The sequence below is a fragment of the Archocentrus centrarchus genome, chromosome 21 (genome assembly GCF_007364275.1).
Source record: "Archocentrus centrarchus isolate MPI-CPG fArcCen1 chromosome 21, fArcCen1, whole genome shotgun sequence".
Lineage (NCBI taxonomy): Eukaryota > Metazoa > Chordata > Actinopteri > Cichliformes > Cichlidae > Archocentrus > Archocentrus centrarchus.
In genome coordinates this window covers 13,837,788-13,852,593 of record NC_044366.1, presented here as the reverse complement: position 1 = coordinate 13,852,593, position 14,806 = coordinate 13,837,788, and the positions used below count along the sequence as shown (strand labels likewise).

Genomic DNA, 14,806 nt, shown 5'->3' with positions numbered 1-14,806 from the left:
GGCAGACTGATCACACATCAGCCTTGATAAGCTAAGTGGCCCTCAGCAGCAGCAATTGAAGGTCCTTTTACTCTTTTTTTTTTTAATCACTTGCTTGTATGTTCCCTTGATAATCTTTTCAGCCTTATTTATTTTATTTTCTATATTTTTGTCTAGTTTCTAACTTGTTTTCTTGGTTTTGTTTTTCTTCTTTGCTTGTAGATTTGTCTTATCTCAAAGTATTGGAAAATGATTTTTCTCCTCTTCCTTTCTCCTCCTATCCATAAAGCTCAGATTACGAGGGCTTATCACAGTTCAAGTTGTAAATAAGGAAGGATGCAACCCCACACCCCCCTAACAATTCTGTCATGATTTTATTTTTTTTCTCTTTTTGTGTTTAAGCAGATGCTTTGCCTTGCTCGGGTATAATACTATAATCCCTAAATCTCAGCCATTTTTCATAAAGACTCATAGGAAACAATTTCATGAAGGATGGGCCAAATTTAATCAGCAGCCTGTGAACGCAATTATCTTGGTGAAGGAGAGGCGTAGGTTTGGGGGATGGGGACCTTGGCCAACACCCCCATGACATCTACTATACATCACAAAAGAGTCTAACATTTCTCCTTTAGGGTGGCACAAAGGATAAAATGGATGCATGTAAGCACTAAGATTAGAACAGTATGTTGATTTTAAAGTCTGAATGTTGAACAAAATTGTTTTCTTCTGACAGTTTTAATCCTTTCAGTTGTTCTTTTTACTGGTTTTACTTTAAGGACAAAAGTGGAAGTTGAAGTAGGCCAGAACAATGGAACACTATCCCAGCACCTTAAATTAATTAGTAATTAAATGTGATAGGTAGGTATGTTTAATACGTAATAATATCGAATTATGTCATTCTTCATGTGCTGCATCCTGGTGTTGCTTTCAGCTGATGCTGAAAAAGTCCTATAGTAATGATATAGTAGGAGATTTTACATGCATCCTTTTATTCTTTTTTAACACTGTCCTGCCTTCATGCAGGTATATGTCAATAAAGTTGTGGTTGTGGTACCTCAACATTTAGCTTACACTACAGAAGGGGAGTTAGCATAAACTTAGAGCATAACGTGGTCATTTTAAATGCAACCTGTCTAACAAACTCAGCACATATCACCAAGCAAACACGATGTGCAGTATGGCATCTAAACTGTCTGGTTGACTATCAGTAGCGTTTCTGTAGTTGCAGTGTAAAAAACAAAAAAAAAAAAAAGAGAGACAGGAGAGGAAGATGAGAGATTTATTTTCAAAGTTAATGACTTCCTGGCAAGTGACATTTGGTAAGTGACAAGATACTGGAAACATTTCTCAGAGATTTACCTCCATATTGACATGAAAGCATCACAGTTTGTAGAGATTTGCCAGCTGATCCATGATGCAAATCCCCCATTCCACCACATCCCAAAGGTTATGTATTATCCTGAGATCTGGTGAATGTGGAGGCTATTTGAGTGCAGTGAACTCATTGTCATATTAAAGAAAACAGTTTAAAATGATGAGAGCTTTGTGACATCATACATTATCCTGCAGTCAGATGATGGGTACAGTGTGGTCATAAAGGGATGTACATGGTCAGCAATAATACTCTGTGGTGTTTGAACGATGCCCAATTAGTAGCAGGTGGCCTAAAGTGTGTGAAGAAAATACACCCCCCACACCATTACACCATCATGACCAGCCTGAAACACAGATACAAGGCAGGATGGATCTATGGTTTAAATATTTTGAAGCAGAAATCAAGACTCATCAGACCAGCCAACCTTTGACTTTCTCCTCTGACCTCTGACATCAACAGGATATTTTCTCCCAGATAACTGCCGCTCTCTGGATATTTTCTCTTTTTCACACCATTCTCTGTAAACCCTAGAGATGCTTGTGTGGGAAAATCCCAGTAGATCAGCAGTTTCTGAAATATTCAGAACAGCCAGTCTGGCACCAACAACCATGCCATGTTCAAAGTCACTTGAATCCCCTTTCTTCCTCATTCTGAGGCTCAGTTTGAACTTCAGCAGGTGGTCTCGATCTTGCCTACAAGCCTAAATGCATTGTGTTGCTGCCATGTGAGTGGCTGATTAGATATTTGTGTCAACAAGCAGTTGAACAGGTATATCTACCAAAGTGGCTAGTGAATGTATATTACCCCCACTGTAGTAATTCCTTTTTTAGTATCTATGTCACCTATTTTTAGCTGGGTTGTGGAACCTGTTTTGCACTAACACTTGATCATCAAGTAAGAAAGAAAAAACTCTAGGTTTACATGAAGTAACAGGCCTTGGGAAGCTTGTGCAGGGACAATTTAGGACATTTTTTTAGTTTGATTAAAAATAAGTTGTTCATTACCCCAAAGAAATGTCATAATAGCCAATCAGACATGTCCGTTAGTTACCAGATTAAATGTACAACTAATGCATAAGGTCCCTTTACATACAATGATGTAGACAATACTCATGAAGTAAAAAAACAAAAAAAACTTAAATGGCAATTTGTCTTTGTCCAGTCTTTAATATCTTCCCTTTTTTCTTCCATTTCACATTTTAAATCTAATTTTCTTCTCCTTCTATTACTAGTCCAGCTGTGTGAGCCACACACACACATACACAGTGCCCACGCTGCTGCTCCTGACCGCATGTTCAGAGACAGTCAAATCCCACCACTGCCATCTCTCTGTTGTACTTCTCATGAAGCACTTTTATGTAGTCAAATTAATGCAGTTGTTCTTTTCAGGTCAATAGTTAAACACATAAAAGTGCAATTGCATTTGAACGGGTACCACCATTTTGCTTGGGGACTGCATTAACGGTGTTAAAATTGTGTGCCATTCCTGTGGGAGGTGCTCCACTGACCTTATAGAAAATCCGAAGTTTGTGATGCATGATGTGCTGCATTTCACGCTATGGAAGTCATATTAAAGAAATTGTATTTTAATATCGTAATGAATGGTATCTTTATTATGTTTCCATGAACTCAGAGGTTGACCTGGTACTTGAGTATTATAGCAATTATCTCTGCTATATATAAAAGTATGCATTTATCATTATACAAGTACAAATGTTTAGCTGAGCTGGCATACACCCGTCAGTCATGGTTCTGAAGCTAAAGTGTCTCTTGTTCATTGGTGGAGGTTATATCCTAAGGAACTGAAATTTGTTGCCATTTTCTCCCTGGGCTTTGTAACCCAAACGAAACATTTAGGATCTCAGTTGATTTGCAAAATAGTTCTTCAGGGCAGGGAGCTTCTTGTGAAAAACTATAGTTATGCTGAACAAGCTTTAACAGCTACCAACTTTTTACTAAATGTTGTCAATTCCTAATAATGCAAAATATTAATACTAAATGCACATTAAATTAGTGATTTCTGTACAGTTGACACAAGGGGAAATTGCTGTAGCTATACAGACCAATATAACCATATCTTTATCTACTCTAAAGTTAGGTACCTTATACTTCTTTGAAAGAATATGTTACAATGGTATGATTTCTTTTTCTTTCTTTCTGTTATTTTTTGGTCCATGATGCTATTCGAAGCATATCAGTTCCACTGTGACACTGTCTTCAACAGGGACAAATGTGTCTCAACAGGTCTTGTTGCACAGCATGCACAACAAGAATACAGGCACTCTTGTTTTCTTTCTCTTTTTTCTGTTCCATGTGAATGTACATGCAGTTGTACATTTTGTGTCTTTTGCCTACATGAAAACATAGACATGTGTGTCCCCACTGCATTTCACTGGCAACGCTGGGGACTGTAGGGCAAGCATGGAACTGTGTGGTGGCAGCAGATGATGGATTGGAGGGTAGATCACCTATTTGTAGAGCAAATGCAGAGATTTGCTGTCCTGACATCTACCAAGTGGCTCAAAGCACAGTGATTGACACAGCTCTGTGTGGCAGCATGAGCAGTGTCTCAAAAATCTACACAGTAAATTTCCTTTCTTAAATTTTAGTGTTTTTCAGTGTTATTGGTGGGGAGAATATTTTTCTTTTGGCAGGGATTGTTTTGACAGGAACCCTGTATGGTTGTCACAAGTGGGGGAAATTAGCTATACAGACAAAAACCATCTTTTGGACTAGACTGCAAACATGTTTATTTCTGCTGTAAAGCTTTTTAAACATGGGGGTTGCCTCACTTTTAGTATTAGTTGATAATATATCATGTTATAATATCAGTTTTGTATTTTGTGTATATGTTTCAATAAAAATGTAACCTTAATGTTTTTACACTTTAAAACTGAAATTTTGGCCTCAAAGACTGTCTGTCCCTCTGACAATAATAGCTTGATATTCAAATGCATGATTTACTAAAAAAAATACCCACCGCACGACCCTGAACAGGAGAAGCAGAAGAAGAACCAACCAATATATTTTATTTCTTCTAATGCTCGATCTGTGGATGATGACAAAGTGTATTTGGAATTAGATAAACTGTGCAGCAGTAGTCTCTATGCTTTACCTGAGAATCATCCATTTCTCTTAGATTGACTGATGATGAAACCATGTTTGATAAAGTGCCTAAGGGCTAAGTGACGCATAATAGAAATTGCAAGGGGACAGCTGAGTAGTGTTGACAGTCTCCACACACCCCAACTCTTATGCAAAGATTCAAATTAGTCACCTTCTCATAAAGCAAACTAGTAATTTAATTGATGTTGAAGGCATGTATAGTGATGAGGATCTCATTAATGGCAAGCCATGTTTGTAAACGTTTATACAGTATATGTCAAGGGCTTTTGAGCGTGCGTCTTCTTGCGTGCATTTGTGTGTCTGTACAGTATGTGTATGGGTGTGTAGACTGTATGTCATATATTTTGATGCATTTCTGCCAGTCTATCTCGGGAATACATCTTAGCAACAAATACTTCTGCTGGGGTATCCAACCTGAACATTTAGCCTTTTTGACCCAGAATGCATCCTCATCTTCCCACAGAGTTTCTCCTCACAGTTCTAATAGCAACAACAATGAAACCAAACCGAAGCTCTCAGAGTCGATAAGACAGTGTGTTGGAGAGCCAGAGCTAAATCCCCAGTTCTATTGCTACAGGAGAGAAGAAACACCTCTATCTTTTTTGATTGAATACCTTTCTATCTACTGCAATAGCCTGACTGTTGGAGTGTCTTCCTGAGTCTCTTGGTACCTGTCTATATTTCTAACTACTCTAGCTGACTGTGGTTGCTCTATCAAACAAGTGTGTTTCTCTTCATCTACTGAAAAACAATATAAAGTCAAACTAAAGTTAAGATTTGCAATAAATCTATTTTCCTGATCAACACATGGATTTAGTTAAGTATACAGAAATAAAAGGATATTCGATAATGCAATTCTCCAACATTAGAGAGGCACAGCCACGGTCATGGTGTTTCTGTTGTCCTGCATATGTCTTCATTAAGTAGTTCACTCAGCATCAATTAATTCTCTTTCACAAACTCGTTAATATGCCTTTTTTCTGATGATTGGTTTGCTTTTTGCTCCCCAGTCTTAATCAAACTCATCCCCACACTGCAATAAAGGAAAAAAAAAGAAAAGAAAAAAGAAAAAGAAAAGCATAGTTTTGCAATTACATGGATACATTTCTTCCACCTCTTTGAATATCATATTCTTTTCCCACAACTATACTGAATATTGCTCCACCTTTTGAAGCCTGTTGTCACATAGAGATGCTTGGAGTTGCTCTAGGGACAAGGAGGGGGGTGGGGGTAGTTCAGAAATATGAGTAGTAGCTACATGAGCAAACTAATTAAGACATTTTCTCTACCCACTAAACAATCAACAACAGGATTTAACCATTGATCTCCCCCTGGCTACCAGCTGCACACCCAGAAAATATGCAAGCCAAGCGTTTATTTCTAATGAAAGCAAAGCCTGCATGATTAGGGAATGTTATTGTAGTTATTATGTAATATGTGTTTGTTAATTAGACATTTCTTGATGAGAGAGGCCATGAAATATGCCAATAGGAAATACTGTAACTGTCTTGGGCAGAGTGCCATCAGGGGGCCAGTTATTGTAAACTAGAATCTAAATTCATGAACATGTCATGTCACACTGTTAGTAAATATCTGTACATGTATGTGTAGTATATGTCAAAGTGTGCGAAAAGAATTAGACAGTGAATTAGATGGTCAGTGGGGCCACTTGTGAGGGATTTATACATATTGTTTGAGAGCATGAATGAGTTATTTGTCCAGCTAATGGAAGCAATGCTTCTTACTCCCTTTTGGCCTTTGGGAATGCTTGTCGTTATTAATTTTTCACTTGTCCATGATGGGCAGCACTGTATGTATTACTTCATGCCCACTTGCAAATATTCAAACAATGGAATGCAGTAAAATACAGATATGCTGCATACTTGTTACAAAGTACAAGTAGCAGAATACCTAATAGTTATTGAGAGGTCTTGTGCACCACGCCTCAAGGCTTAATGCTACACAGTGATCAGACTCATTGTTTTCTAAGATTGGTAGACTCAAAATATTGTGTTGAGTAAAAGTAAGTACAAATCGGTCTAAAGAAAAATGGGCTGTGGCGGTGTTTTACAGGTGGCTCGTTGTGTGCTGGATATAGTTGAAAATAGATTTGGTATATAATTGTTTCCAGTTGTAGACAAACCAGCCAGGATGAAGATGAGAATCCACAGAAAATATACATGTATCTTGCTAAACTGGGGTTCAGAGCTCCTGCAGACATTTTTTCATAATAACTACTTTGCTTTGTCTGGCATGGCCTCCTCCTAGTCAAGCGATATCACTTCTGTGGTGAGAAGCAGGATTAATTTCTCCCCCAACTCCCAGCACACATGCAGATAGATAGTGGGGGAGAGCTTGGGGTTGTGGGGTGGGGAATCTGTGTAGGTAATACCACTGCCACCTATTATCCAACGATTATTATTTATATGAGCCTTTGTGGGATGATATTGTATTTGGCTCGTTTTGTGTGGGGCTGGTGGGGTGCCTCATGTATGATTATGTGTCTCATCGGTTTCAGCCCTGTGTCAGTAATCTGTTTGTATGGAGATAGAGAACACACAAGCTTTGTAAATAATGCAAATCTGCTAGTGGGCTTCACTTCTTCATTCCTTTTCTGCCATCCATCTCTTTGTGGTTTTCTTTAATCTCTATTTGTCTCTCCCCTTCTCTTTCCCACTCTTTCTCTCTCCCATGAAAGTCAAGATTAAGCATTCTCAAAATTCCTGCATTACAATAATCTGAACTACCCTGCGTATTCAATCATTCAACAGATTGTGCTGTGTATTTCTATGTGGAAAAAAAATGTCCCTCTAAGCCTGATGATCATTGCTTTGACAAGGGAAAGGATTTTATGATGTGAGATAGATCACATTCTTGATGAAATATAAAATTAAAAAAAAAAGTGTTAGACCTGCTGCCCCTCAGTGAGGATAAAATCCTATGGATTGTTGTGATGGCCATGGGGCATAATTGATTCTATCTGGTCACAGCACAGGAAGAAAAGGATGTGAAAAACAACAAAATGGGAAAAGATCAGGGGTTGTAATAACAGCAATATAACATGGCTTTGTTGTGGCTCCCTCACACCAGCAGCCACCATCAGATCTGTGTGACTCAAGATCAACTGGTCAGCCCAAAATCCTGATAATTTCTTCCTTTCAACTGGAAGAAAAGTCTATTCCTTATGTTTGTTAATGAATATGCCTTTAATGTAGAGAGTCTAGTCATCTCCATTGTTAATTATAAAATTGAATTTCTCTTATAATTTTATAATTATCAGGTGGACACATCAGTTGAGAAACACATCAGAGAGTGATAGCACGATTGCTGAATTTGGTGCATCCTGAGGGTAAACGTAATGACCCAGAGAGCTTAATGTGTGCTTACTGTGTGTCTCATTTATTTCTCTTACAGAGATCCTAAGTGGAGGCGTTTATGTTGACCAAAACAAATTCTTGTGCCATGCGGACACAATTCATTGGCAAGATATTGTCAAGAACCCCCGGATCCAACCTGTGGTGGTGCCCACCAACAGCAGTGTCACATGTAAGTAACCTAAGAAGACCATGTGACAAGAAAAAAAAAAAACAATTATTGTGAAAAACAAACTAAAAATAAATAAAAAGATTTTGAGAATTTAGGAAAGCCCAATAAAAACCTTAATCAATGAAAAGAAAGCTTCAAAAATAATGTGTCTTACAAAGAGAAACAATGATTCTAACAAGGAGCAATTCAGGGAAAATTAGAAACGCTTGGAAATCAGGAGCACACACACACACACACACACACAAAGACACACACACACATACACGCACATGCATATACATGCACAAACAAGTTGAGAGGTTAATGAGATACAGGTGGAAACAATTAGTGGAGAGTAGATAACCACAGGGGCAGAAATACAAAGAAAAGAAAAGAAAAGAAAAGAAAAGAAAGTGAAATTTTCAAGTTTACATTTATTTACAAGCGTCACAGTAAAGCTACCATTTGATCTACTGGAATTTTGAGCATCAACTCTTAATAGTGAAAGATCATTTTATATCATACTCCTTTTTGTCACAGCATAAATTTCCTGTAATACCCCCCCCCCCCCCACCCCCCTTAAACAATAACATTTTGCACTTAATAATTTCTCCCATGTGCCATTTTTTTTTTATTCTTGATTTTAAAAAAAGTAGCTAAGACAGTGTACCCTGATAATGAGGATAGCTGATGACTACAGATGTGATGGCTCATTTGCTTAAACAAACTTGATTGAAGTCACAGCCACTCTACCTGGCAGTTTCTGCAGCTCAGATTTGTAGGAATTTGAGCTAAATCAGAATTAGTCTTTGAAAATGTCTTTTCACAATCATTCCCCGTATACATACCGAGGTCTTTCAGTGGCAGGTTTTTTTGTTGTGTTTTGTTTTTTTGACAAAGGAAATGATCCAGAGGAGGACCATTCTCACAACCAGGTCGATTCACAATAAATGGCTGAATATGAGCAGCAAAACACTGTCATCACAAAATCACCCTTTGACCCTATTCTGTCACTCTGCTTACCATAACAATTCACAATGACTGGTAGCTCACATCACTTAAATGTCCTTCTGTAGCCAGCTGGAAGATGCATTAATGAATGCTTAGAGTTATGACGGGATTTATTAGTGTGAAATACACATACTCAATCTGTCAGTGGACAGGGGGTGATCAGGGAAATAATGCATTTTGTGATCTCCTCTGACCCATTGTTGCTAATTTGCTGACTAAACCTTTTAACACACTGATTTCCTTTTGTTTTTAATTAACATTAATTTCTCATGCTGTTTGACATTTAAATCTAATGTTTTTACCCCTTTTTTTTTCTTCACACTGTCTCATCTCATTCATTTACAAATGAAAACAAATTACCAAAACTGATAAACTGCTCTATCACTGATTCTGAAATAAACAACAAGAGCGTTTCTTTTTGATGCATATGTCCTTGAAATCATCTCATAGCACTAGCTGAAGGCTTCAGATGCATGTTAACAGCTCCAAGCATTGATATTCTGCTCAATCACCCGCCTCCCTGCAGCCCTGTTAGCCCGTGATCGACCCCGACTCCTTTGCGAGTCTTCCACCCTCGCTGAAAGATCAAGGGTCTGCAAACTTGTAATCCACAATTGAGAACATAATCTCTATTTCATTCCTTGGGGTGACGCAAGCTTTATGTTGTTTTACTTGTGACTTAGTTGTGACATGGTTGTGTTGTGGTTTTGGTTTCTTTTCAAAAATAAGACTGTGATTTTTTTGTTTTTTCCAACCAATGCCCTGTTGATTCAGTTTAAACACCTCCATCTGTCTTTTGCCTTGCACTGACAATCGCATGGCAGCAGTTTTGACATTTTAACCTTCAGGGGCAGTTAAAGATTACGTGCAGGAAAGAAGGTTGGACAGGTTTATTCAAGGTCACTGAGAGTTTAGAAATTGAGATAGTCATGGTCATGGTCAGTGAATGGAAACTCTTTGACTTGACTCCATAGGGCACATAGCACAGAGAAGAACAGTAGTAAAGACAAGCAGAGATTCTGCACACCTGGCAATGTCAGACAACCACTTATGGCTGGCTGACATTTATATTAATATCCCATTTGTATACTGCTTTCGTACAGGCAAAGCTGTCAGCCTTTCTCTCAAGCATTGTCATGGTGTTAGTTTGAAGGAAACTCACTGGAGAAACAGAAAAAAAAACAGAGGAATATAATGGTTAAAGACAAAAAGGCATAGGAATAGACATTAAGGGAAAGAGCTACAGAGGAGTAATAAATACATGAGGGATGGATAAGGAGAGAAATATGTAGTGGAGAGGCTCAAAAATGAGGAAGAAGAAGAGGGAAAAAGATGGAGATTCTCATGTTGAGAAATGGAGTCAGTCGGACGCTAATAGCTCTCATCTGGAGAGGCTGATGGACAGAGGACAGCACTTCTGCACTTATCCGGGCTCACTTCTCCCGGCAGTCAATTACTAGACAGTCAATTAAGTCCTCCAAAAACCCAGAAAGGCACTGGCTAAAGCTCTGAGGGTATGATGCTGCTTACTGCTTTTTTACTGCTTTTATTTCAACCTGATGTGTGCTGGTTTCATACTGGGCTGATTTAGTGTGGAGTGGCAAAAAAGAAGCATCTTATTTTTGCAAAACAACCTGTGCCAAGGTTATTTAAGATTTTATTATCGGAACAGCACGTACCAGTCAAGGAAGATGCATCTTTCCTGCCTTAAAATATGAATAAGCATATGTAAAGGTTCAAAAATTGCAATAGTTTTTTTTTTTCTTTTTTAGATTATATTAATTAGAAAAATTATATATAAAATAAATGAATAAAGTCAATGAATTCTGTGAGCTGTATCTCCTCAGGAAGATTTTTCCAAAGCAGAGCAGCCCAATTGGAAAAAGCAGTTACCTCAACTTTGGTACCACCATCCAGGGTACCACCTTAGGATCTAAGCCTGTTAACTGACTTATGGAGTCATCTAGCTTTGCAGGCCTATACAGACGGTGATCAGTAAAATCTTAAAATCATTTCTATAATGTACAGGGATCCAGCTGCGAGAAGCCATGGTTTAGGTGTTGTGATGCCAACTGCTAAAACCAAGAAGTCTTGCATTTTTAACTAGGTGAGAGAGACACCTTTATGTGTAGGGAGTAGGGAAAGCTTAGCATAAAGAAAATATAAGTAAGAATGACTTTTCTGAGCTTTCCGAGTTTAAGATTACCATTGCTGTCTGGAATGCACCGATGCATATGTAAAGAAAAATGTTTCCACCTAATTAGATAAATTGTATAAACATACAACCACACACATATTAAGTGTATTCACAGGTAAACCTAATGATTCTGCATAGTTTTGTTCACTATTTGAGTTAGTTTAGGCTTCGGTTGAGAGACGGACTCCAGCACCAATTCTCTGCCCTGCTTTAAGTTTGAATGATACTAACAATATTTTGTGAAGTTGCCATTTTAAATGCCAATAACCTCCTTCCTTGAACTTTTGTGCAGGTCAGAAGTGCCACCGTTCATGCAATGGTCGGTGCTGGGGACCCAAAGAGGACCAGTGCCAAAGCTGTAAGTTAATCACTATTATCCGATGATGACACTACATGACTTTGTAGTGACTTGTTAGGATTAAAAGTGAAGGTCTTCAAGGAAAGACAAGTACATACTTTATGTGTAAAAACTTAAATAAATGGATAAATGTTTCAGAGGATGGATGGATGGATGGATGGATGGATGGATGGATGGATGGATGGATGGATGGATGTTTTAGTCTTGTTGAGCTGAATTATATCTAACTAATTTAGTTGTAGGACTTTTGTATCATGTACTGCTGTGGCAGGCAAGGCAATGGACCCCAAATGCAGGACACCAAGGCAGAAATCTTTACTTAAAATGTTAGCTTTATTAGAGGGCGTAGAGCATAGGAAGAGCTGGTCGGGGCCAGCAGCACAAACTTTAACTGCAAAACAAAATGAAACATAACGTGGCTTGGCTTAACTTGACTTAATATGAAACATAAAGCACACAGCAAGAAATGAGGACTTAACACAAAGACCTGACAAGGAACAAACAAGAACGCAGACATATATACACATTAGGAAATTAGGGGAGTGACAACAGGTGGGATCACAGTTGAACGTAATTTCAGAGACGAGACAAGAGGAACCAAAACTAAAAACTAAGTATCGGGAACACAAGACTGTCACAATAAAACAGGAACTAACTAAACATGGTATACACAGACTGGCACGGAGGAAACCTAAACGTGCAAAACAGAAACCTAAACACAACACACAGGGAAACACCGAGAAGTCAAACTAAATGCAAGACATGAGACAAGGGACTAAGACATGAGAACAAACAGTCACAAGAACAATGACAGAACAAGAGGACATGGGAAATAACACAGAAAGGTATAAATGAAAGCCAGGATAACCTAAAATCCTAATTCATAACTCAAAACACAACTGAAAGAAACATAAAGCGCACTGGGCCAGTGGCCCAGGATCATGACAATTTGCACCTGTCAAAATTTCAGCTCAGGCAGAGGATTACTCATAACTAACACAGGTCAAAAATAAAATTGAGCATGTCTTTAAACAAACCAGAATATGTTTTATATTTTAGATTCTTCAAAGAGTTGGTACACTGAACAGCACTAATTGATGTTCTAATCCATATCACGGCAAGAACTACTCAACTAAGTAAAGAAAAACAACAGTTCATCATTACTTTAAGAAATGAAGGTCACCCAATCCAAAAAAATTTCAAGAACTTTGAAAGTATCCTCAAGTGCAGTCGCAAAGATTATCAAACGTTATGATGAAACTGGCTCTCATCAGGACTGCCCCAGGAAAGGAAGACCAAAAGTTACCTCTGTTGCACAGGATAAGTTCATCAGAGGTACCAGCCTCAGAAACCACAAGTTAACAGCACCCCAGATAACAGTCCACCTAAATGCTTCACAGAGTTCAAGTAGCACACACATCTCAACATCAACTGTTCAGAGAAAACTGTGTGAATCTGGACTTTATGGTCAATTGCTGCAAAGAAGCCACTTCTAAGGAAAAATAAGAAGAGGAAGAGAATGACTTGGGCCAAGAAACACAAGGAATGGACATTAGACCAGTGGAAATCTGTCCTTTGATCTGATGAGTCCAAATTTGATATTTTTGGTTCCAAACACCATGTCTTTGTAAGCTGCAGAAAAGTTAGTTCCTACAAGATGGTTCCTACATGTGTAGTTCCCACCATGAAGTATGGAGGAGGAAGTGTGATGGTATGGGGGTGCTTTGCTGGTGACGCTGTTGGCGATTTATTCAAAATCCAAGGCACACTTAACCAGCATGGCTACCACATCATTCTGCAGTGATATCCCATCTGGTTTGCAGATAGTGGTACCATCATTTGTTTTTCAACAGGACAATGACCCCAAACACACCTTCAGGCTTTGTAAGGGCTATTTGACCAAGAAAGAGGGTGATGAAGTGTTGCATCAGATGACCTGGCCTTCACAGTCACCTGATCTAAACCCAACTGAGATGGTTTGGGATGAGTTGGATTGCAGAGTGAAGGCAAAGCAGCCAACAAGTGTGCAGCACCTCTGGGAACTCCTTCAAGAAAGCTGGAAAACCATTTCAGGCCAATCACCTCATGAAGTGGATTAAAGAATGCCAAGGGTGTGCAAAACCTGTAATCAAAGCAAAAGGTGCCAACTTTGAAGAATCTAAAATCTAAAACATATTTTGGTTTGTTTAACACTTTTAAGTTTACTACATGATTCCTTGTGTGTTCCTTCCTCATCTGGAAGACTTCAGTATTAATTTACAATGTAGGGGAAAAAAAATAAATAAATGAAAACTTTGAATGAGAAGGTGTTTCCAAACTTTTGATTGGTACTGTAGAAAGCTATATCCACTAAATAAAGCTTGGAAACTTGTTGCTAAATGTATTCACGGATATTTTAGCACTTTTTTTGTTTACTAAATATTTCCATATGTTTCCCTTCATAGTTTGGATGACTTTAGTATTAATATACAGTGCAGACAGTTTTTAAATAATGAAAAACCACTGAATTAGGAGGTGTGTCCAAACTTTTAACTGGTACTGTATGTCAAGGATGTACATATCCATGTGCACCCATCTATGGTGATGTCTCTTTTTTTCAGTAGTTCATGTGCCTTTCATGATACATGGTTAAACAATGTGTTCTCATAAAAATAGAAGAGTTTTAACTGACATGTTACTGTACTGTGTTCACTGAACTGTCAGTAACCCATTCCGTTCAAACATTAATGAATGTCAACTGTTAATTTGATAATTTGATCTTGTCTAAAGCTATAGAATCAGTCTATGGCATGTATGGCCAAAATCAAATAAAAGCCATGTTCTTCCTCTATATTATACTGTACTAGTACTAGTAATGTACTAGTAAATATGTTATACATCAATTTCTAAATTGAAAAAAAAAAGAAAGAAAAATCTCCAAATCATGGGATTTTTTTGTGTGAACAGCTTTATGATTCATGACACCTTTTATTCCAACATCTTTCAGGAAATGACAGTGACATTTTTGTAAAAGATGAATCTCTAATTCTTGAATTAAAATTGAGTCATCTACTGCATTTGGGGCATTTTACTGCATCACAATATCAACTGCTTTCTAAGACATAGAATAGAATAGAATAGAATAGAATAGAATAGAATAGAATAGAATAGAATGCCTTTATTGTCATTATACAGGATGTACAATGAGATTAATTAGACATTAACCAAAAAATAGAGCAATAGAGTTTTGTCTTTTT

General features: G+C 37.9%; 1 protein-coding gene across 1 annotated transcript in view; it reads left to right on the top strand.

The window, feature by feature from the left end:
• Nucleotides 1-14,806, top strand: part of erbb4b (erb-b2 receptor tyrosine kinase 4b) — a 311,401-nt gene that overhangs the window by 192,991 nt on the left and 103,604 nt on the right. The window contains exons 4-5 of the mRNA XM_030758147.1: nt 7,894-8,025; nt 11,505-11,570. Coding sequence (XP_030614007.1) covers nt 7,894-8,025; nt 11,505-11,570 — 198 coding nt within the window. The remainder of the gene's footprint in view (nt 1-7,893; nt 8,026-11,504; nt 11,571-14,806) is intronic.